Raw genomic sequence first — 23,500 nt, 5'->3', positions numbered from 1 at the left:
AGGGAAGGCACAGCCTCTATCACGGGCAAGAAGGCATCTGGGGTCTCAGGCTAGGTGTGCTCCTCTCCAGGGCTCTGGGTGAAGGAAGGGCAGCGATCAGGCATCTCAGGCCCTGGCCCCACTTGCAATCCTCTCAGGCATGCGGATCATGGCAGGGAGAATACGGCCTCCACAGCCATAAGTAAGCTCCCTTTCCACTCAGAAGACAAACTCACAGAGCAGGAAACATTGCTTTTGCACATTCAATACTCTCTCTGTCTCTGTTTCTCTGTGTCTTGTCTCTCTGTCTCTATTTCTGTTTTTATCTCTGTGTTTCTCTCTGTCTTGCTGTATCTCTCTCCACATCCTCTCACACTTCACTTTGTGGCTGGGAATTGAAAGGCTCCTTGTGCTTTATAAACATATGTAAACGCCTAACAACCCCCCCCCCCCCCGCGGGGACGCCCCCCCCCCCCCCCCCCCCCCCCCCCCCCCCCGCCTCAGTTCTGGGCACCGCCGAGGCAAGTGCGCCCCCTGGTGGGGAAAGGTCTCACTGGTCCTTCAAAGTTTGCCTCCAGTTTGACCCCCAGGAAACCTCTGAGAATGTGCCGATCTTGTGGGCTTCTTTTCCACTTTCTGCAAGTTCTAACTTGCATGTAGAACTTGGAAGAGCCACAGACATGAGCTGGTCCTGCAAATGCAGGACCTGAGCCTCACACTGGAACCCCAGGTACCTTGCAGCCTGTCCTCCTGGGAAGGATACTTCCAAACTCCACACAGCCTAGCCCTGGGGGTTTCCAGTCCTGGCTGAACTGTAGTACCAGCTGGGGACACTTACAACGTGCCACAGGCCTGGCCCCGCTGGGAAATCCGGGCACTGGTATTTCCAGATGTGCCCTCCCCCATGTCCTCGTCTGACCTCCACTGCACTGTGATTTGAGCTGCAGCCAGGGCGGAGAACTATAGAATCACTTAGGGTGCTTAGGAAAGATGGGGTTTCCAGATTCTACCTTAGACCTGCTGGATCAGAATCTGAGAGAGGGAGGTCTAGAAACCTGCTTTCTAAAACAAAGCCCTGAGGTGATTTTTATAAATCGTGAGGTTGGCAAAGCCCTGGGAGACCATCTTCATCTTTAGGGGAAGGTGGTGGGGTCCTGGGAGGGGATGAGCCAGCCCTGGGCCTTGCAGCTCGTGGCCAACTGGGGCCCGAGTCTTGGGAAAGCACTTCAGAAGGACCATGAGAGGCAGGGTGGTGGTGCCCAGGCTGTAGGTCCAGGCGGCTAAGCCAGAAGGAGGGACTCATTTCTTATCCTAGCTCTTTTCAGTCCTACCTCCAAAGGCACCCCTAGGTCCTCTCAGAGTCCTCCTCATCTGTGAGCCCTGAGGGTCAGATTTGTCTCTGTCTGGTGCTCCCCCTGACCCTCCACAGGGGCGGTCTGATCTCTGGTGCCCTAAATTCCAGCTTAGCTCCCACCGGCCATGCCCCCTCATCCCAGGGTCTGGGTGTGACAGCCCCAATTCCAGAGATTCTGGGGGAGATGGGGTGTGGCCATAAGCCCCCTCCAGGGTGGGGAAGGCCGAGTCACATTTTTTTTTCTTGACAGACTCAGCAGCCACCTCCCCCAAGAGCCCTTGGTTCCAAGGGGGTGGGGGTGGAGCCACAATTCTCTGGGGGCCCCCACTGCCCCGTGGGCAGAGTTCCCTGTTCCTGGAGCCCTCTGCCTCCTAAATACTGGACCGCCCAGGGGAGATCTGTCCAAGCCCCAGTCTGACCACATTGCGGGCTACACACACACACACACACACACACACACACAGGTCTCCACGTGAGACTTACTCGGTGATCCTGCCTGATTTACTGGTACAAACACCTCCTACTCCTGAGAGTGCTGTGCTCCCTACGTAATAGCTTATGGCAAGGGGCCGGGGGCAAAGAATGGGTTCAGATCTGGGGTCCAGCACTGGCCAGCTAAGAGCCTTGGGACAAGCTGGTGGTGTAGAGTCTCTGCCATTTACTTCTTGTGTGGAGAAGAGTGTAGGCATAATGACACTGGTGATGCCTACTTCCCAGAGCTGTTCAAGAATCTATAGACAGTTTGGGAATGTACTCTGGAAATCACAAAGACTATATGGACACGTGTCCTTCTTTGCCTAGTCACCTCTGTTTCCCTGCAGAGGCAGCCCCCTCTGTGAGGTTCTCCCAGGCCAGCAGCGATGCCCTTCCCCTCCCCAGTACTCTGCTGCCTAGTGCAGCTGGGTCCACATCCCCATCCCAGCACTCATGAGCAGTGTGACCTTGGGAGTACTACCCAGGCTTTTTTGTGTCTGGGTTTCTTCCTCTGTACGTGGCATGGTAATCGTCCTACTTTCTTGGGTTATCACAGGATCAGAAGCGTCAAAACATGGCAAAGGGATGGCCAAGGATTCAAAGGGTAGGAGGGAAGAACGAATACCAGCACAAGGGATTTTTAGGGCACTGAAACTACATATGATAGTGTGATACATATAGTGATACATATCATTTATGCATGTATCTAAACCCATAGAACACAACACAAAGAGTGAATCCTAATAATGTATTAATGTAAACTATGGGCTTTAGTTAATAATAACGTGTCGATTTGTTTCATCAGTTGTAACAAACGTACCACACTATTGCAAGATGTTAGTAACAGGGAAAATTGAGGGGCGGGGTGAGGGGTAGATGGGCATTCTTTGCACTTTCCGTGTATTTTTCAGTAAACCTAAAAGCTCAAAAAATCTACAATAATAAATCTATTTCATAATAATCTATTATAATAAGTCTATTCTAAATAAAACAAAAAATAAACAGCGAGCCGCCTGAGCAGTGCGAAGCCTTGACGGTTTTGGTGTCACCATCGCCTGATCATCTGCGCATCGTTAATGCGCCTGGTCCCGAGACTGGAGCCTGGGGAGCTCCCTCCTCTCTCTGCGTGCACCCAGCCCCCTTGTAGCTACCGCTGTCGGAGCAAAGCATCCCGGAGGCCAGGATTGCTGAGGTGAGGGCGCCACCTGCTGGCCCTGCTCAAGTCTCCCCTAAAGGCAATGACCGTGGAGTCTTCTTCGGTGCTGTCCTTGGAGCTGGGAGCTCCACCGGAAACCCAGGGCCAACAGCGAGTCCCTTGCTGCGCCACTCATGCAAAACACCTACGTCATGTAGCGATGTCCAGGCTTGTCACCAGTAACGACACGGCAAAGGTCAGATCTTGTGACTTTATTACAGAAGAGTCCCAAAGTGCTGGAGTGCAGTCTAGGTCAGAGCTACCTGCCCAGAGCCGAAGCAGGTGGACACTTCTCGGAGCGGACATCTCGGGGGACCCAGTCCTGCTTCTGGGGTAGTAGAGAGGGAGCCGCGCCAGGGCGCGGTCCGCACAGGTGGGAGCAGCGCGATTCCTAGCCACTTGCCGCGGACTTCTCGCTTTGGGCGCCAGCACAGGGGAGTCTTACAACGATGCCAAACACTTAACGGTGTGCCAGGAGTGTGCCAGGCGCTATTCTGAACATCTTACTGGGGTTAACTAATGTAATCCTCTTGAGGAACATAAGGAGGTAGGTACTATTATGGTTCTCCCCCACTGTACAAACGAAACAGTGGAGGCACAGAGAGGCTAAATAACTTGCCCAAGGTCACACAGCCCAAGAAGGGTGGGACTGCGATGGGATCTCCGGACTCCATGTTGCGTGACCCACCTGTGAGGCTGCCTCTCTCTCTCCTTCCCTCATCTAGAAACGGGACTATCAATTCCTCCCTGCCCTTCCAGTCGGCCTGGGGCTGGGGTAAGAGCCTCGAGGTGAACACGCCTCGTCACTTCTACAGGTTGGGCGGGGGGCGCGAGCCGTCTCCGGGCCCTTCCGCCGCTGGCCAGACCCGTGTCCTCGAGCCGGGCCTAGGGCTGGAGCTCGTACTGCCCTTCGGTGGCGGTGTGGAAGTCCTCGAGCACCGACTGCAGGAACTCGAAGGTGGGCCGCTCCTCCGGCCGGCTCCGCCAGCACTCGGTGATGACACCGTGGTACAGCTGTGGCGGGCACGTGTCGGGGCGCGGCATGCGGTAGCCGCGCTCCAGGCAGCGGATGACCTCGGGGTTGCTCATTCCTGCGGAGGGGATGGAGAGCGAGGCTGAGGGCGGGGCCGAGGTGAGGCGCACAGACCGGCGTCCCCTCCCTGGCAGGTCACCTGGCTGTCTGGCTAGTGCCACCCCTAAACATCCCTCTATTCACTTTCCATCGCTTGGAGGACAGCTGGAGAGGAGGCTGTAGGGCCGGTCCTCCGGGTGGGGAACCCTGCCTTGCTTAGCTGGGACTTCCCGGCCGCGGCCCAAGCCCATCACTCACTGGGAAGGCGCTTCATGATGGCGCACCAGCCCGCCCAGGGACACGGCTCTTCGGCAGGCGGCTAAGCTGCCCACGCGCTCCAGACATGGGACAGGGAGACTGGGAGATTTCACAGTCAGGAGAGGGCTTTGGGGAATCCACCCAAGGTGGAAGGCCAAGGGGGAGACGACCCGCCCCCAACGGAGAACAAACCAATTCACGGTAAACTTGAGTTCAGACCCTGACCTGTCCTTACTTCCAGGGTTCGGAGGCTCACTGACCTCTGCTGACCGAAGGGCATGCGGCCCCGTTGCCAGAAGCAACGTTGAGGAAGGAGGCGGAACCTCCATCCCCAGAGTGACATGCGTGGATCTCTGTTCCGACTGCGGGGACTCCATTCTGGCACGTGTGTGGGCAGCCCCAGGCACTAAGCATGGGATATCTGTCATCACAGCCATTTCAGGACAGCAGGGAGCCCACCTAGTCCCTACAGGGTGAAGCCACCTACCTGGGTAGGGTACACGCCCGTAAGTGACGATTTCCATCAGGAGGATTCCAAATGACCACACGTCTGCTTTGATGGTGAACACCCCGAAATGGATGGCCTCTGGGGCAGTCCACTTGATGGGGAACTTGGCGCCTGTGAGAAAAGCCATGAACAGCTTTGTGAGGCCATGGCTGACTGTCCCTATGCACCTGCTCCCTCCCCTTGGCAGGGCTTGGACCACTGTATGCAATGGAGATGCTCCCAGAGAGCCACTAAGCCCCACTAGGACACATGGCCAGGCACGTGCAGACACTACTGGGGCTCCATAGCACAGAAGGACAACGTGACACAAATGCCACCTCCATCACCCCGATTGGGTCATTGCCCAGTGGGCTTCAGAGGGCCACCAACATGTGTTTCCACCTGGGACAGAAGAGTCACTCTCCGCCTCATGTGTTTAACAACAGGAATCACGGCTTGGGCAAATCCCCTTAACTCATCCCTGCCTCAGTTAATCCCTTCCTGCCTAATGGAAACGATGACGGATGACTCATGTCCCACCTAGGGTCACAGGGAGGAGGGGATTCCAATCCTGCTGTCCCAGGAAGCCCTGTGGACGGCTGCAGCCCTGGTCAGCATTCAGAGTAAACTGCACAGCTCGGCACTGGATTTCCCCTTACCTCGCCTCGCTTTCTTGGTCTCTCCAGCCAGCTTGAAGCTTCCTCAGCTGACGAGCCCTATTGATCCTTCTCCCGTGCCAACTGATTAACATGCTCAGCTAATATTGCTTGCTTGCCAGCTTACTTGATCGATGTATTGGGCCGTTTCAAGTCCCCTTGGGAAGAGAAGCCCCACCTCGGGTATACTAAGGAACAAAAGCAGAGTGCTCTGTGGGAACCCTAATTCAGCTATAAGCGTTTGCTTCTCATGCTTCAGAAAAGTGTTTTCCAAAGTGTGTTCTGCGAAAAGCTAGTTCTGTGGGGCATTGATGGAAAAAGTATCTCGGGCTCCAATTCGTTTGGGAGTGACCAGGCGAAGCCCACGTACGCCGTTCCTTTGCTGCAAGACTTCTCAGGGCCTTTCGTATGTTGGTGTGCATCAAGAATCTCTGAAGGAGGCCTGGATGGACCATGCAGCATCTCCAAACCTACTTGACCCCAAACCATTCCTCATAGTGCCCTGCAGAGCGCCTCTAGGGAAACGCTGATCTAGGTGGGTGTAAGGCCAGAACTGTGAAAACCACAAAGCTTCTCAGATCTCTTCACACAAGGCTCTGCCCTGTAGCAACGAGGAGAAGTCCAAGGGGGTTTAGGGAGGTGGGGAAAGTAAGGCCCAAGGTCTCCCTGTAGATGGGGGATCTCCTCACCTTCTTGGACAGTGTATTCACTGTCAATGATGCGGGCCAGGCCAAAGTCAGCGATTTTGCAGCACAGGGACTCAGACACCAGGATGTTGGCCGCCCTCAGGTCGCGGTGGATTGAATTCATTTGCTCGATATACGCCATTCCTTCGGCAATCTGAGGAAACAGGTCACACAGTGAAAGACAGCAGAGGGACCTCCGTGCAAGGATGGAGCCCACCCAGCGTCCCCTGCATAGCCCCTGTCAGCAGAGGAAGGACCCTGTCTGGAAGGCCAGCCTTCATCCTCTCACAGCCTGGAAGGGGCAGGAACGCTTGGGAGTGTGTGTCGGGCTTGTTGGTAGGTGCATAGAGGGCAGTTCTGCTGCTGGGGAAGGAGCAGCTCCCTGAGTGGAGAGGGAAAATGGCTTCAACCACTCCTCCGTTAGACAAGCCAAGAACTCCAGCCGCCTAAAAGCCCAGCAAGGCATATCTGCTGGTGTCAGAGCCAGAGAGACCTGAACCCCCACCCACTTCTCTCTCCTTGCAAGTGTCTGCAGGGGAGGAAGATAGCAGAATGAAAGCAGGAGAAAATGAAGGTCTCTCAGGGGGCAGGGGAAGAGGACAGGGAAGGAGGGAAAGAAAGGGTCTCATCTCCTTGCCACACTGGACTCCCTGTTCCTGGAGCGGCGAGCCCTGGATTGGAGTCCTTGACCTCCACCCCCGGAAGGTTGCTTAAGCTCTCTGAGGGGTCACTGTCCTGACTAAGAATTGAGTGAAGGGGGCTCCAGGGTACGGAGTTGAGGTGAGCATTAGGTGGCCAAGGCCCTAACCCAGCACCGCCCGAGGCAGGCACTCAGAGCATACACAGAATCCCAGTGGCACCCAGGCAGTTTCTGTTTCTGTTCCCGATCGCCAGCTCTGGGCCAGGACTAGCTGCTTGAGTTGCTCTTGTGTCTTTTAGTGGAGGACACTCATTCGGGTTTTATCCACTGTGCTCCCAGTTGACAGATGAAGACACTGAGACTAGAATGCCGGTTTCCCTCCTCAGACCTGCTATCGCCAGGAAGCCAGCACTGGAATTTATCCCACTTCTCCCTATGTGTCTGTTTGCATTGGTTTATTCGTGAAGCCATTCACTTATTTATTCTTTTGCTAAATCATTCCATCAATATACATATATTGGTATGGTTCTGGCCGGGGGGCTCTGAAGCTGAATACCAAATGCTTGGTATCTAGACAGCATTTACTGGTACTCATCCCATTAACAAATATGTATTCAGCAGTACCAGAAATGATTTTTTTTAAAAAGGTTGAGAAGGACCCAGATGTGCTTTCGAGGAGAAGACTATACGGCGCTCAATGCCAACAGAAACGTGTGCACCAAGTGCTCTGTGCCACTTTCCCGTCCAGGGAAATTTAATTTAATTTAGCTTAAGTCTTGAACACCGATCAGGAGTTTGCCAGATGAGTTTGCCACTGATCAGGAGAATGCCAGGGTTCTGCCCAGGCATTCTGAGCAGAGGGGGAGCCTGAGCTCACAGGTGTGACAGCACATTTGGGACCTTGGTGACTCTGCCAAGTAGGGCATGTGGGTGGTGGTTGTAGGGGAGGTTTGCATTACATCCTGCAAAGCAAGAAAAGGAATGCCCAGAAGGGTAGTGTGTGTGTGCACGCATGCATGGTGAGGCGCTAGCATGATGAGAATGTGGTTAGAAGCCGTTTACCTGGAAGGTTCTGATTTTCTGGTTTCCTAACCCTTAGATTCTTGGCCACATCTAGGTCTAAATGCAGGTGGCTTTTCATGTCCTTAATCCCTTAGTGATCCAAGATTTCTCCAGGGATTGAGAAAGAGACAGAGGAGAGTGAGAAAAGGAAAAGAAAGAAAGTAAAGGGGGTGGACAGGTTTATCACTGTTATGTTGTTTGAAACTGGTTAGCAGTGTGAATTTTCCGAGACCACTCACCAGCCTGCTCAAACCCATCTGTGCTTACCTCAGTGGAAAAAGGGCATCGTGACATCAGTTCCTGAACTGATACTAACAGCAGATAATACCAGATAAGGTGGAGATGGGGCGGTGTGGGGTAAGGGGGAGGTTTCCTCTCTGTAGCTGGATGTGTGTGTGTGTGTGTTTATGTGTCTCACAGGCTGACCACAGACCAGAACTTTTCTGCTGAGGGTCCCAGTTTTAACAGACATACACACTCAGGGCCACCAGGTGTGTTTTCCTGCCAGTTAGAACCCTCAGCTAACTGAGGAATCCTCGGGGAGGAAAGATGCCTCCTCTCCATTTTACTCTTCACTTCATGAAGTCTGGATTGTGATTCACCTGCTGTAGAAGGCATTTCTGGGCACCATCAGAGGAAGAAGTGAGGTAACAGCAAAACATCTGCCTACAGTGTTAAATGGGATTCATGTGAATGGATGGGCTTCCCACACCATCCATTCTCCCTCTCTAGTAATAGGACTCACCTCATCCCATCCTGGCTGCCCAGAGTAGAGACTACATTTCCCAAGCTCCCTTGAAGCCTAGGTGTGGCCAGGTGACATGGTTGGGGGGGGGGGAAGAGGAGGGTGTTAAAGCAAGTATAGTAGGTGACTTCAGGGACACGTCTCTACAGGGAACATGGTGGACTTTCTTCCCCCTTACTTCTTCCTGCCTGCCGAGGAGAGGACAAGATGATGAAGTGTGAACAGCCGTCTTGGACAATAAGATGACATATGCTAAGTACCCAGCAGGTGGAAGAATCATGTGGCTTTGAGGGGCGGACCCACCTACCTGCCCCAGACTGCCCACCTCTGGATGTTTATGCATGTAAACCATTATTGCTTTGGGTTTTCTGTCCTTCACAGCCCAACTTAAATTTAGTGGATACAACCTCTAAATAGCTGACTTTGTTAAGCCATAGGGCACAGAGGAGAGGGCCTTGGGTCCTGGGTCTTTTGGGCATCACGACTCTCGGGGGCCACTGCCCTCGGTAGCTCACAAACCTGGGCTGACATGTCGATCAGTCTCGGGAGGGACAGTCGGCTACCTTCATCTGTCTTCAGGAAATCCAGTAAGCATCCTACGGAAAGAGATGTGGCATCTGCCCTTCTGCAAAATGATCCAAACCTGGCTGTGCCAGCCTCTCCCAAGCATGGAATGCTCCCCACCTGGTGTCAGGAAGTACGGGGCGCCCTGTCAGATCTCTAGTACATCAAAAGAAACCCACCCATCGTTGCAGAGTGATTTCTGCTTTACAGAAATTCTACCCACAGTCCTCATAACACCCCAGGGGGCAGCAAATGTATTCCCAGCTGCTCAGAGGAGGTTGGGTTTCATCCAGGTTCGGGATCACCCAGCCAGGGAACCAGGCATGGAACCTGCTCTTTGACTGTAAGTTCAGTGCTTCCTCCTCACGTGACTTTCCAAAGTGTCTCCTTGCCCCCTTCATCCTTTGTTGGCAGAGATTCTGCCTCCGAGGACCAAGGGGGCAAGAAAATGCGAATAGAGAGACCTGTCCCTGGGGTTTGGTGCAGGAGACCAATGCAGCTCCTCTTTGGCATCTAAGAGCTGGGAGGGATGGTCACCTGAGGTGGGGCTGAGAGGTGAGCAGGGGAGCCATCGTACTCCCAGCTCAATGTGGGGTCCCCTTCACGACGATTTCTAAGGAACTGTGTTATCATGGCACCTTAGGATCCTATAGGAAGCAATGGGCAATCGGGATCACAGGAAGGGTAGGAAGGAGGTCACAGGCTGAGGCCCGACCCCTGGCCCACTGACCTATGAAATCTTGACCCCACCATGGACCTCAATGGCCAGCTGGACCAATTTCTCTTTTCATCCATGTCAAATGCTCATATGGTTGTCAAAGGTCCCTCGCCTAGTAAGTGGCAGAACTGGGACCAGAACCCATGTCTGGATGCCCGGCTCGCTACTCTTTGCGATGCTGCGTCCTCCCGAGTGGGCATCAAACAGTGCTGGGCACAGAAGATGCCCTCCAAAAGTGTGGGTTGAAGTGCTCCTGAATGGAGGACACAGCTCTGTAAGAACCACTGCCCCATCTTGTCTCTGATCATCTGCCCTCCTGCTCCCCAGGCACACGGAACAGAGTGGACGTTGGCTAATTGCTCCGGCCCGTGGCCGAGTGATCCCCCATGGAGATCCCTTGCCGGCAGACCCACTGTGGCACACCAGCCTCACCCCTGTCCGCCCCTCCCCACCCCTGTCTGAGGGATGCAGCCCCATGCAGGGCACCACCTCTGGCCATGTACTCGGTCACGATGTAGATGGGTTCCTTGGTGACCACGGCGTAGAGACGAACAAGCCTCTCATGCTGAAGAGTTTTCATCAGGTTGGCCTCACCCAGAAAGGCCTCCGGAGACATGGTCCCCTCCTTTAGAGTCTTGATGGCCACTTTCACGGTGTTTTGGTAATAACCTGAGAGCGGGTAGGGGAGAGAATAAAGAAGCCATTCAGAAGACCCAGAGGCTGTGGAAGGCGATCCCTTAACCAAAATGTACATAAGTTTCCAGGATCCCTCCTCATTCTACAGGTGCAGGACTGAGGCCAGAGCTGCCCCCCTAGGAAGAAGCCGTGGGCTGGAATGTACAGCTTCGAAAGGTGAGCTGGCTTATTTGACAGGATGCCAGCCTGTCTCAGCCTCTCGAGCTCAACTGGAACCTCAGGCAGTTAACCTCAAGAACTTACCCTGCCTGGGAGGGGACCGTTTTACCTTTGCCCCGAGGGATAAAATAAAACACTTTTTATAGTCTGATAGTGCCCATGGTGAACAGGGGAGTGATCATCAACTATACACACAGGAACCTGAAAGTTAAGTGACTTGGCCAGAGTCACACAGCCACAAGCAGTGGCTTCGTCTATTATCAGACCCCTGGAGCTCCTGGTTCACTGCTTACTATGTTTAACAGGTCATTTCTGTCTGGCAAACCAAAGCTAAGAGGAGATAGCCTTATGTTCAAGTTCACACACCTGTCAATTGCAAGCTAGCCCTGGGCAGTGAAGAGTGAGTGAGGGAACCAACCAAGGTTTTGGGAGAGCTGGATTCTATTCCTGCTGCATCACCACAGTGTCCTGAGGGCAAGTGACTTCAATGTCTTAGCCTGCCATTCATTATCTCATCTGTAAAATGGGTATCATGGCCTCTGTCCCTCTCCCGAACAAATGTTTTGGGGAAGCATGATGAACTGTGCGTATCTTGAGCCTTCTGTGCTTCGGGACACAGGGCAGGGAGAGAGAGGCTTCTGGCTGCCACATACTCACCCATCCAGACTTCGCCAAATTGCCCAGACCCGAGTTTCCTGACCAGCTTGAGAGACTGCCGGGGGATTTCCCATTCATCTTGGACCCACAGGTCTTGGGAAGCCAGGCTGACACAGGGTTGGGTGAGTCTCTGGCATAAGCCATCCCCTTTCTCTGCATTAGGGAAGAAGAGATGGGGCTGGAGGTTACCAGAGCAGCCAGATCACATGTCTCCCTTGGGGACCATGTCCTTCCCAGCTGTGTCCCCCTCTCATTTTTGCCAACTATACTCCCATTTCCAAGTACACATGTGCACGGGCACACACATACTACACACACACTCAGCTATTTGCATTCATTTTGTATAAAGTGAGGCATGCTATCATTAACCTGCTCTCTCTAAGACTGAAAATACTTGTTATTCTCCAAGTGGTCACATGCTGAGCCAGGAGAGGGAATTAAGGACATAGACTTTGAGTCATTATGTTGACATTTGTCCAGCCTTGGGATAATCCACCCCCCCACCCCCAAGATGGCACCAGTGAGTCACATGATGGTGAGATCTTAGTGATAGATACAAGGGGTCCTCTGCTCCCCACCCCCACCACATCCTCTTCTCTTACGAGAATAATGTTGCACCAAAGCCTGGAGAGTGGGGAAGGTGATGCGGGGGGAGATGTAATAGCCCCCTTCATCCAGGGAGCGGATCTTGTAGTGTTTGATCACTTCCCCCTGGGTGGTCACATCCTTCACAGTCAAAGAAAAGGCACCTAGACGGGTAATAGAGATACATGAATGAGAAGTAAGGCATACAGAGGGAAAATCAGGATTGGGATTTGGGCTTCATATCACTGCCACTGGAAATTCTGCTCCCCTTCCACCATAAGTTACCTTTTCTTTCACTTCAATCTCAACCCTCCAAAAAACCTTTACTATCATCTCCACCCAACTCTGACCTTGATATTCCTCCCCCAGTTTCCTAAAATTCAGTCATGGGATCACAGAACTCTGGAGCAGACAGGATATTCTCCCAGCAAACACGATGTCCCTCACATGGGCCCCTGGTCATTCAGGGACACTTTGCCATGGACTACTGAGAAATGTAGAGTTATTGGAGGGACTAGGGGGTTGATTGATTCATTGATTCATTCGTTCGTTCATTCTAGCTGAAAAGGCTGACCTTACCTCCACAAGCAATAGCAAATCCCAACCTTGAAGCACTCATGTTTGTGGAGGAGAACATAAGCAGCTATTTACTGGAGTTCTGTACAAATTTATACACACACCTATGCATTTTGTCGTGTACAAGGGGTAGCAGGTGCTAAAAGTTAAGAACAATTTAGGAAGCAAGAGTTTCCAATGGAGAAACTTCCTTTAACAAACTTGGTGTTTTTATAAAATGCCTCTGTCCAGCTCTCCAGGTACCACACCTGCCACTCTTATTCAGGAGATGAGGAAACTGAGGCCAAGAAGGGGAATGCTGCTTGCTCCTGGTCACTCTGCTGGTTAGCAGCAGGCTTCAGGGCTCCCGATCCTCCCTGAGGACGTGTTTACCGCAAGAAATACCACTCTGCCCCGCCAGGTGTCAGGCTCGGACACCTCTTTTTCCGGTGTGGACCCTTGATTTTTCACTGTGCTGTTTACATCTCAAACTCCCTTTCCCTCTCATCTCCCTTAGGTATCACACCTCTCATCACCTACTTGCAAAAGGATGCAAGATGTGTGCACACCTTGCTGCTGCTAAGCCCATTCTCTGCCCATGACACCAGCCCCAGCCCAAGTGCTGCAAACGGTCTCCCCCATGCCCCTTGGTAAGTGCAACTGTGCCCCAGTATCTAAGAAACGAGAGAGTGGCTCTAGTAAGTTCATTTATCCTCGCATCACTCTAGCAAGGAAAAGAGTCTTTCTCCTCATTTTGTCAGCTGCACCCTGCGTAGGCTGCATCATAAGTAGCCAAGGAGACCCTGCTTTCATCCACATAGGACTGCTCTCCAAGCTCGTGATTTGGGGCCTCCCTCTTGCCCCGGTTCATCCAACAGCCTGCCCCTGGTATCTTTTGACAGCTCAGTGTTCTTCTTAAAGGGGACCTCCAGATCCAATCAGCTTCCAGTTCAAGCTTCTTAGAGATTGAGATTTTTTTTTTAAGTTTATTTATTGAGAGAGAGAAAGAGAGAGAGTGTGTGGGCCCTGCGTGTGGAGGAGGGGCAGAGAGAGAAGGAGAGAGGGACTCCCAAGTAGGCTCCATGCTCTGTGCAGAGCCAGACACGGGGCTCGATCTCACGACCATGAGATCATGACCTGATCCAAAATAAGGAATTGGATGCTCAACCGACTGAGCCACCCAGGTGCCCCCAGGGATTGAGATTTCTTAACACTGGCAGAACTGCCTGCCTTCAGACAGGGAAACTAGTTGGTCCTCATACAGATATGAATAAACTGAGGCTTGAGAAGTTAAGGGATGTCCTGGAGGCCACAAGAGGCTAGAATTCACTTCCCTTGTTTCTGAGGGCAGCATTCCTTCCTTGTCTGGCATCCCCTGGCTGTGGCTTTCAGATGCACTTGTTTTGGAGTTCTGAGAAGTATGTGTGCACGTGTGTGTGTGTGTGTGTGTGTGTGTGTACGTGTGTGGGGGTGGTGATGCTGGGATGGTCCTCAGCTCCAGCTCTATCTGGCCAATTTCCAGCTTAGACTAGTGTGGACAAGGACAGGAGGGGATACCCCTACCTTTGGAGAACCCCCTCCTCTGTACTGAGGTCATGAGTCCCTTTCTCTCCACTGGGCACCTTAGCAATAGGAAATGATTAAAACATCATTTCCAGGGTGAAATGACACGATTCTGGAACTTGCTTCAACATAATAGGGATGAGTGGGGATATACATGAAGTAAGATTGGCTGAGTGATCATTTGTTGAAACTGAGTGTTGGGTACCAAGGCTTCCATTTTACTATTTTCTCTGCTTCTGTATAAATTCGAAATATTCTACAACCACAAAACATTATGTCATCTCCAGTGATTTCCATATTGTTTTTTGGTCATAGGTGCTTTGCTGTTAAAATGGAATAGTGGCAATATCTTAGTGTGTGTGTGTGTGTGTGTGTGTGTAATTTAATGCATCCATTGGTGCATTTCCAGAAATTCTGCACAGAGCACCCAACTTACCAATGCACCCCTCCTTCTTCTCAACCTGACCCTGACTCCCTTTTTTTTAAAGTTTGTTTATTTATTTTGAGAGAGAGAGAGAGAGAGGCAGAGAGAGGGGGGGAGATAGAATCCCAAGCAGGCTCCACACTATCAGCGTGGAGTCAGATGTGGGGCTCAAACTCACAGAAGCATGAGATCATGACCTGAGCTGAAACCAAGAGTCAGACACTTAACAGACTGAGCCCCCCAGGCACCCCGGCCCTGACCTTTTGAAGGGCTGGGAGGCCTAGGGATCGCCCCTGAGCCTCACAGGGTGTAATGAGCATCTCTCTTTGTCCAGCTTTTGCAGCTCTGGTGCTTTCACTCGCCGCAGTCCTCAAGCCATGAATGGAGCTGAGGAATGAGTCCGGGGTGGGGATGGGGGGTGGAGGGGCTCCTACTACCCAAACCTGTCTATTCTCATTGCCCAACCACAGGGTATCCACTAACAATCCAGCCATCCTCTCTCGCCTCCCTCCTCTGATGTCACTGTCACCACCTCCTTTCTCTCTAGTTAAAAATTGGCCACGAGGACGTCATAGGTCCTTATGTGCCGTATCCTGATAAACAAATGATTACTTTACACATCTTGGGAAATTCCTTTCCATCACCCCAGGTTAGGCCAGCTTGACACATTTTAGAGCCGTTTTTTCTTTTTAAAACTTTTAAATGTTTACTCATTTTTGGGAAAGAGAGACAGAGAGAGAAAGAGAGAGAGAGAGGGTGTGGGGAAAGGTCAGAGAGACAATCCGAAGTGGGGTTTTCCAGTGACAGCAGAGCCCAATGTGGGGCTCAAACTCACAAACCATGAGATCATGACCTGAGCCAAAGTCGGATGCTAAATCGACTGAGCCACTCAGGCGCCCCACATTTTAGAGTTTTTGAAGCCTCTTAGATGAGTTGGGATCTGAGCCTTGTTCACTGTAGGCCTCATGTGAGTCACTTCCTCCCTTAGGGACTCATTTTCCTCATCTTGCAAATGGGGGTATTGGCTCAGCATCCCAAAGATGGCAGACATGTACCAGGAAGCATATATATATTAAGGTTCAGAGCAACATGTTCACAACAGCCCCAAAGTGGAAACAACACATGTCTACCAACATTAGAAAGGAGGAATAGCTTATGGAATATTAACATGCTGGATTCTGGAGAGCAGTGAAAGTGAACAGACTACTGCCATACTCAACAACATGAGTGGACCTGTTATGGGCTAAATTGTGACCCCACCCCCACCCCCACCCCCACCCCCGAATTCTTATGTTGAACTCCTAACCTCCAGTACTCAGAATGTGACTATATTTGGAGATGGGATCTTTAAAGGGGTGACTACGAGGCCATTGGGGGATTCTAATCCAATATGACTGGTGTCCTTATAAGAAGAAGAGATTAGGACACAGACTGAGGAAAGACCAGGTGAGGACACAGGGACAAGAGGACCATCTACAAGCCAAGGAGGGAGGCCTCGGAAGAAATCAGTCCTGCTGACATCTTGATCCTGGACCTCTGGCCTCCAGCACTGTGAGACAGTACATTTATGTTGTTTAAGCCCCCCAGCCTCTGGTACTTTGTTATAGCAGCCTGGCAAATTAATAACGAATCTCACGATGCCAAGTGCAAGGAACAAGACGCACACACACAAAAATAGTACTATTCCACGCTCATAAAGTTGAAGAACAGACGAAACGTGGATGGTAAAACCGTAAGGAAAACCGAGGAAGGATTTCCCCAAAGGTTGAGACAGCAGTGACCTCTCTGGGGGGGGCGGGGGGAGGGTTGTTGAATACAGAAGGGGCACAAGTGGAGCAGTGAGAGGGGCTATGGATGTCTGGAATGTTCTCTCTCTTGTGGTTGCACAGGCATTTACTTATTACGACTCTATATGTATAATTATGGACTCATCTATGATTTATGCAATTTTTATATGTTCTATATTTTATAACAAAAGGAGCTTTAAGATGGAAAGAAGGAGAGAAAATTAAATGAAAGACAACGAGAAAGCCCAGTGGCCTGCGGACGGTGGCAGGATTGTGTCTCTCAGTCAGCGGGTTTGAATCCATGAGGGCTCCCAGTTCTCCACAATGGCCACTCCCTTCCTTCATTTCCAGCCACAGGCCATTCTGCAAACTTATGTTATCTTCCAAGCTCCTGGAGGTGTCTGAGGTCACAGCCTTTGGCTGAGATTATCTCTAAGGAGTCTCAGCTCTCAAATCCTTTGATTCCAAATGTGGCTCTGGGTTGTGCCCCTTCTTCAGACCCCACCAGCCTCAGCACCCCCGCTGAGCCAAAGATGGTGCGCAGTGGCCCTGGGTGGAGACAGCTTTCCAACTGCACCTCCTACCTGCACCCTGTACATTTCCAGCCTGGCCAAGGGACACCTGTTGGCCCTGAAGCCTCACACTCAACTACTAGGCACTAGATGGGCTGTCCAGGCGGGGCCCGAACTGGAAGGGAGACCAGAGGCCTGGAAGCTGCTGGGCTCTCCCGGCTGGTGTCTCCCTCCCATCCTTCCCTCCCAGACATAGCCTCAGGTCAGGGTTCCCGGGGACCACACAAGAAGGACATGCTGGGCGCCATGCTTACCTTTGTTGGTTTCACTCTCTCTGATAAGAAAGGAGCCCGCCTTATTGATTGGAGCCAGAAGCTGCCTCTCAGCATCTTTCCGGCTAATTGATCTAAAGAACCACCTGAAAAAGGAAGGCAGACAAACCTCAGAAGCTGGTCATGCTCCGCAGAATATTCTTTTCCAAACCTCCCTACTAAGCCGTATGCCTCACCCTGAGAAATAAAATAGTGTCCTCCTGTTTTCGACTTAACCATGAACTAACAACACTCCTCACATCTTGATTCATGAAATGCCCTTTGGTCCCTGTGCCTCTCTTTCCTTCTCACTTCCCATCAGGGGAGACTTACTATTTTCTTGGAATGAGAACATTTTGGGGGGTGCCTTTTGTTAATTCTATTCTGGGAAAATGCAGCCAACCACCATCCCTCAAAGGACACCCTGAGGTACCTGGGTGGCTCAGCCAGTTGAGCGTCTGACTTCGGCTCAGGTCATGATTTCACAGCTTGTGGGTTTGAGCCCCGCATCAGGCTCTGTGCTGATAGCTCAGAGCCTGGAGCCTGCTTCAGATTCTGTGTCTCCCTCTCTCTCTCTGCCCCGCCCCCATTTGCTTTCTGTTTCTCTCTCTCTCTTAAAAATAAATAAACATTTAAAACGTTTTTTCTAAAAAGCACACCCTCCTCAAGGTCAAGTCTCTGAATTAGACAAAGTGCTGAGACTCTCAGAGCACAGATTCCTGCCTTGTTCCTCTCAAGCCTGGACCAGTCAATGTGGAAGTAAGTGCCCATGGTCCCACACCTTTACAGCTTTCTCAGTCCTTGGGCAGAGTCAGGCTGTGGGTACTGTTTGCTCAGTGCGTGCTGTGCGAGGGAATGAATGACTGAGACCCTGACTGGCTGAGGTAGACCTTCCTGGTGTCGTGTGGAAGTAGGTCATGAGGACGTTGGGGAGTGCTGCCCTCTGTAACCCAATTTTGAATGAGGTCACCACTCTGTGAGCCCCCCTGAGGTCTGAGCTCCTGAGTCCTGCCCACTGGAGGCTTTGGAGGAGAAGTGCTGATCGCTGTGCCTTGGTGTTAGCTTTGCGAGGCCATGGACCGGGAAAGGGGCCAGGAAAGGTCCCATTTCACAGATGGGAAAAGTGTGCTCAGCACGGCGGGGTGGCTCCCTGAGCACCAGACACCAGACAACACCAGACACTCAAGATGACCTGAGGGTCATCTTGAAAGGTGGACAAGTCTTCCCCAACAATCCCAATTCCCTTTCCCTTTCCTGTCCCCTCCATGCTGGGCTCACAGAGGCTCTCTTTTCACCCCTTTTGGCCCCCTCCCTGCCCAGCAACCCCCAGAGCAGCAGCAGCAGCAGCAGCAGCAGCAGCAAGCAAGCCTCTGCTTTTGAAGGGCCTTCCGATGGTCCACCTACTTTTCCACCTCCAGGGTCTCTACTCGGGCCACAAAGTTGCTGGGCACGTAGCCTTCTCTTCCTGTGATGAGAGACCTGGCCAACCACCAGTCTCCAACTCTACGGAGGAGGAGGAAAAACAAAAATGAGATCGTGGCTGCTGCGGGCCTCTCCTAGGGGGCAGCCCCCAGCCCTCCCCCCCCCCCCCAGCAGGATCTCCTCCCAGAGGCGGAGGATTCAGAGGGCTGGTGAGAGGGAATCTGGGCAAGATGCTCAGGGAGGGGTTGCTAACTTGCCGAGCATCGGGCCGGCCCAGGGAGGAAGGAGATGGTGCGGCTTGTCCACACGGCCTGGCCACCCCAGAGGGCCCCTGTCTACCCTGAGTAACCTTCCTCTGGATTAATGGGACAGAGGAAGAATTTAGTGAGTGAGTTGGGACTGGACGGGAAAGCCAAAAGCAGGAGGAGAGCTGCTCAGAGGAGGAGCCGGGCTCCCCGCAGTGTAGACCCAGAAGGCCCGGGTTTTCGTGCTTTTGGTTCAAGGCCATTGCAGAACTTCAAGAACAAAAGCAGACCCCCAGGGCTCCACAGGACAAGCCAGATGTTTGAGAGAGAACCGGCTTTGGAGGAGTTTCTGAGAAGGAAGCTGGAAATAAAGCTGATTTCACGAGTGGAATCCTGTGTGAGATCTTGTCCAGCAAGGGAGACACACAAAGCTGTGGTGGAGCAGCTGGCAAGCACTGTCAGAGGGCTCATGGAGGAGGTGATGTTAGCAGTGGGTTTTGAAGGAAGAGTAGGCTTTTGGCAGTGGAGCAGGGGATAGAGAATGGAAACCACCACATGAGGCAGACTTTGGAATGGTAGCTAGAAGGAAGACGATTGGGTCAAGTTAAAAAAAAAAAAAGTGGGTGACTGGGCTGGGGCAGGGCAATGGAGAAGATCCTCTGGACGCAGCCGTGGAGGGTGTGGGTGTGGGTGGGGAGGTGGACGGCGGGGTGGGAGTCCTGCCATGACAGGGAGCCACCGAGGCCTCTGACCACAGGACCGCCTTCCAGAAACTTACTCCTTTAATATCTGTAGCTTCTCCCCCTTCAGCATTTGCAGGTCCCTGTCATTCACTGAGGTGTAGTCATACTGGGCCACCACGAAATGCTCCTCTAGAGTGAACAAGGAAGAGATGGGCACCCCAGCCCGGACCCACCAGGTAAGTTGGTGCAATGGGCCATCTCTGGCTGCTAAGGGGTCAGGATGAGGCAGGGACATAGGGGAGGCTGTGGTGAGCTTTCTTGCTCACCGGTGCAGCACAGGCAATTCCTGTCCGGCAGATTGACTTCCTGACCTTGCTGCTGGGAACAAAGAAAGGGCTGCTCCTCAGGGCCCATCCTGGCTTCTCTTCTGCTCTCCACATAGGAGCCTTAAGGCCTGAACAGGGTACGGTCTAAGGGAAAGGACAACCCAAAGATCTAGGGAGATTGGCCACATGAGTCTGATGGCTGCAGTCCCAAGTCTGGAAACAAGTGTTGGCTGATTCCTTATTGCCTCAGAGAACATGAGCTTCCCTATTCTTCCTCTTCCCCACCTGCCCCTTCCCACCTCTTTTCCAAAGAGGGTAGTGGTCTTGGAACATGGCCACTGTAACCTTGACCTATAACCATGCCCAACGCCCTGTCCCAGTGCTCTTGGTAGGCAGTCTCTCTAACTTGCCAGTGGTTTCTGGAATGGACGTTCAAATGACCACTGCTAGTGAGGAGGGCTTTTCTGCAAAGCTCCAGGGAGCCAAGACCCGCCTGGAAAAGGTCAGCTGGAGACTACCTCGTTTACCTGGGAGTAGATCACCCAGCTTTGTCACCAATGTGTGGTGGTGTGACATTGGGCTCATCACCTCCCCATGGTGGGAAGAGGCAGTTGGAATAGATGACAGTGGCCCCCTCCAGTCCTGAGATTCAAGTTATTGCACCAAAGGCAGTTCATTTATTTTTTGCCCCCTGGGCTTCCTTACTGGAGATATAAAGCTCCCGGCAGGAAGTGAAGGGTAAACCCTGGTAATTAATGGTGAATCATGGTAATTAATCATGATCCCCAGTAGGATAGGATGAGGAACACCATGTAGGAGAACTAATCTCTGTTTAGCATTTTGCTCATGAGTTTGACAGACTCTGAGCTCTTTCAGAGGAGGAGGCACGTCTTACTCAGTTCTACAGTTTCTCCAGGACTCGAACCCGGCCAGTCTCTGGGTACTTACTATTTGCTCCGTGTGTGCCGTGTGAGGGAATGAGTGACTGAGGCCCTGACAGAGCTTTTGGTGCCGTGTGGAAGTGGGTTGTAAGTGCCTGTAAGCTGATTCTGAATGAAGCTACATCCTGTGAGTGCTCCCAAGGTCCAGAGCCCTGACCCAGGAAGGCCAAGGTCACTCATTATGGGACCCCCAACTGTCCTATCCATCAGAGTGGAAGTAGAGACTGGGGGTGAGGGAGGATGGTGTGAGTGGTCAGAAGGTCAGCAGTGGCCTTGAATAGTGGGGAAAAAGTGGGAAAAAAGATGGTGATGGGACGCCTGGGTGGCTCAGTTGGCTGAGCGTCCGACTTTGGCTCAGGTCATGATCTTGAGGTCTGTGAGTTCGAGCCCCGCGTCGGGCTCTGTGCCGACAGCTCATAGCCTGGAGTCTGCTTCAGATTCTGTGTCTCCCTCTCTCTCTGCCTCTATCATCTATCATCTATCTATCTATCTATCTATCATCTATCTATCTATCATCTATCTATCTATCCATCTATCTCTATCTCTATCTCTCGGAGGAAAAAAAAAAAGATGGTGCTTCCATTCACGGAATAGACTGAGGGCAGGAGGGAAGACGCAGACCTATTATAGGCCCTCGCCCTTTGAGGTTAGGAGTTAGAATCTTTGAAAACTTAGGTTTGTTTGTATGCCATTTGTATTTACTGTAATGCTTTTTCTTTTTGTCCCATTTATAGTCTGTAAAGTCCTTTTTAAAAGAAAACCCACCCAGGCTCAGATACAGGAACTGGTGCTTGGTTCCTGGAGAGGCCCCTACGGGCAGGTGAAGACTGGGGCAGAGCTGTGCCCGGCTCAACACCCCCACCCTCAGCCTTCTTTCTGACCCTAGAAGGCCCACCCAGTCCTTTCCAGGAAGTGGCCCCCTACTGGGCCCCTGTGCTGACTGCTCATGGTCGGGAGGGGAAGATGGCTTGTGGAACCTCAGCTTCCAAAGCAACCCCTTCTTACCTTGGTCTGGGTGCATGTCCGGAGGTGAAGGAGCCAGGTGGTTAAACAGGACCTGGAGTAGAGACACAGGAACGCTGCATTAGTTCAGCCCCCGAGGCCTGGGCAGGGCCTGGTGTGGCAGGAAGGCTGCTGGGCCCAGCAGCTGGGTGGTCTTAGGGGTGCTGCTGTCAGCAGGAGGTTGCACAGGTAAATCGTGCACACGGTGCCACCACTCTCAAGTACCACTGCCATCTCACACAGTCCCTGGACCGTACACAGGGTTAGAGGAGGAGGGTGTGGGGGATGCCAGCTTATTCATGTTATGAATATTCTTTTTTTGTATTCCATATTTACCGAACATAATTTTGAAGTAGCATTTTGCAAAATGGTATGTATAGTTTGGCTCAATTGAAAATATAAACACATAGGGCTCCTAGGTGGCTCAGTGGGGTAAGTGTCTGACTCTCAGTTTCGGCTCAGGTCGTGATCTCCCGGTTGTGAGACGAAGTCCCACATTGGGCTCTGTGCTGACAGCACGGAGCCTGTTTAGGATTGTCTCTCACTCCGTCTCTCTCTGCCCTTCCCCTGCTCGTTCTCCCTCTCTCGCTCTCAAAATAAATAAATAAACATTTAAACAAGAAAGAAAACACAAACACATAATATAAATAACACTGAGAAAAAGGGTCTGGCGGCAGGAGCTCTGGAGTGCGAACTCTGGGTATCGTTGGCGAGTCGGATAATGAGTATTTACAATTTTTCTCCATAATTAGTATATATTATGTGACTTTTTAAAGTCAAAAACATTCCAGGTTCTATTACTTATTAGCATAAGTAATATGCTAATATTACTCTATGTAATCTGAGTTTACCCCGCCATCATTCATTCATTCAACAAACATTTCATTGTTCTGTGCCAAGCCCTGGATTACGTTGGGACACAGATAAAATGCCTAGTGGTCTAAGAAATGAGATTAGCAATCCCCACCCCTCATCAGGTCACTGTTGGAGTAAAGTGATGACCAGCTGAATGTGCTCCTCGAGGCAGAGAGCAAGAAAGCAGGTTCCAGGCATGACTCACCGCTGCCCAAACCAAAAAGGGGTAGGGGGCTAGGTGGGGGAGGGGGGTGTCACAAACAATCATCTAAAAACGCACTTTTGGAATGGAGTAGCCTCTGTGCAAGGGTGCTAAACGCTTTGTAAACAAGACAGAACTGCATCACCAGCTCCAGGAAGGGGACAATGACCTCCAGGAGCTTCTGGGTGGGAATAGGGCAGCAGATGTTGCTAAACGCCCCAGACCCTTTCCCACCACACCCTCCTCTCAAGCTGACCTTTTTGATTTATTTTTCTCTTCAAGGCTCCCCTTGCAAAATGAAAACTGGGTAAGAATTATTGGAAACTAACCCGATCCTGTGTAAAGGTAATATATAATGGGATTGCACAGTTGTATAATACATGTACTGTTGCATCCCTGTCAGAAAGGCACTTTCATTATACCCATTTTACAGATGCAGAAACTGAGGCATGGGGGAGTTAAGTAACCTGCTTCAAAGTACACAGCAAATCCATGTAAACACTGGCAATCTGGCTGCTAAATGTTCCACTATCCTGCCACACCAACATGAGGTTGGTGCCATGTTTTGGTGGCAGTGACAGGGGGCCGATTTGTCAGAGCCCTGAATTCTCTAGAGGTGGCTCTGGGCTGGCTGGAAACAAGCAGCAGCCCCCAGGGAGCCGTCCTTGCTCCCTGCTCTTCTTCC

At 51.8% G+C, this 23,500-nt stretch overlaps 1 protein-coding gene across 2 annotated transcripts in view; it reads right to left on the bottom strand.

The window, feature by feature from the left end:
- Nucleotides 1-3,199: 3,199 nt before the first annotated feature.
- BLK (BLK proto-oncogene, Src family tyrosine kinase) overlaps nt 3,200-23,500 on the bottom strand; it is a 79,149-nt gene continuing 58,848 nt past the window's right edge. For both annotated transcript variants that reach the window (XM_043565235.1, XM_043565241.1), the window contains 11 exons: nt 21,762-21,813; nt 19,585-19,678; nt 18,544-18,642; nt 17,143-17,246; nt 12,005-12,151; nt 11,403-11,555; nt 10,380-10,559; nt 9,128-9,204; nt 6,165-6,315; nt 4,820-4,951; nt 3,200-4,093 (listed from right to left, as the gene is read on the bottom strand). In XM_043565235.1, coding sequence (XP_043421170.1) covers nt 3,888-4,093; nt 4,820-4,951; nt 6,165-6,315; nt 9,128-9,204; nt 10,380-10,559; nt 11,403-11,555; nt 12,005-12,151; nt 17,143-17,246; nt 18,544-18,642; nt 19,585-19,678; nt 21,762-21,813 — 1,395 coding nt within the window. In that variant the 3' untranslated portion in view covers nt 3,200-3,887. The remainder of the gene's footprint in view (nt 4,094-4,819; nt 4,952-6,164; nt 6,316-9,127; nt 9,205-10,379; nt 10,560-11,402; nt 11,556-12,004; nt 12,152-17,142; nt 17,247-18,543; nt 18,643-19,584; nt 19,679-21,761; nt 21,814-23,500) is intronic.

The sequence above is a fragment of the Prionailurus bengalensis genome, chromosome B1 (genome assembly GCF_016509475.1).
Source record: "Prionailurus bengalensis isolate Pbe53 chromosome B1, Fcat_Pben_1.1_paternal_pri, whole genome shotgun sequence".
NCBI lineage: Eukaryota > Metazoa > Chordata > Mammalia > Carnivora > Felidae > Prionailurus > Prionailurus bengalensis.
The sequence above is the reverse complement of the archived record's forward strand: the minus strand, read 5'-3'. Positions and strand labels throughout refer to the sequence as shown.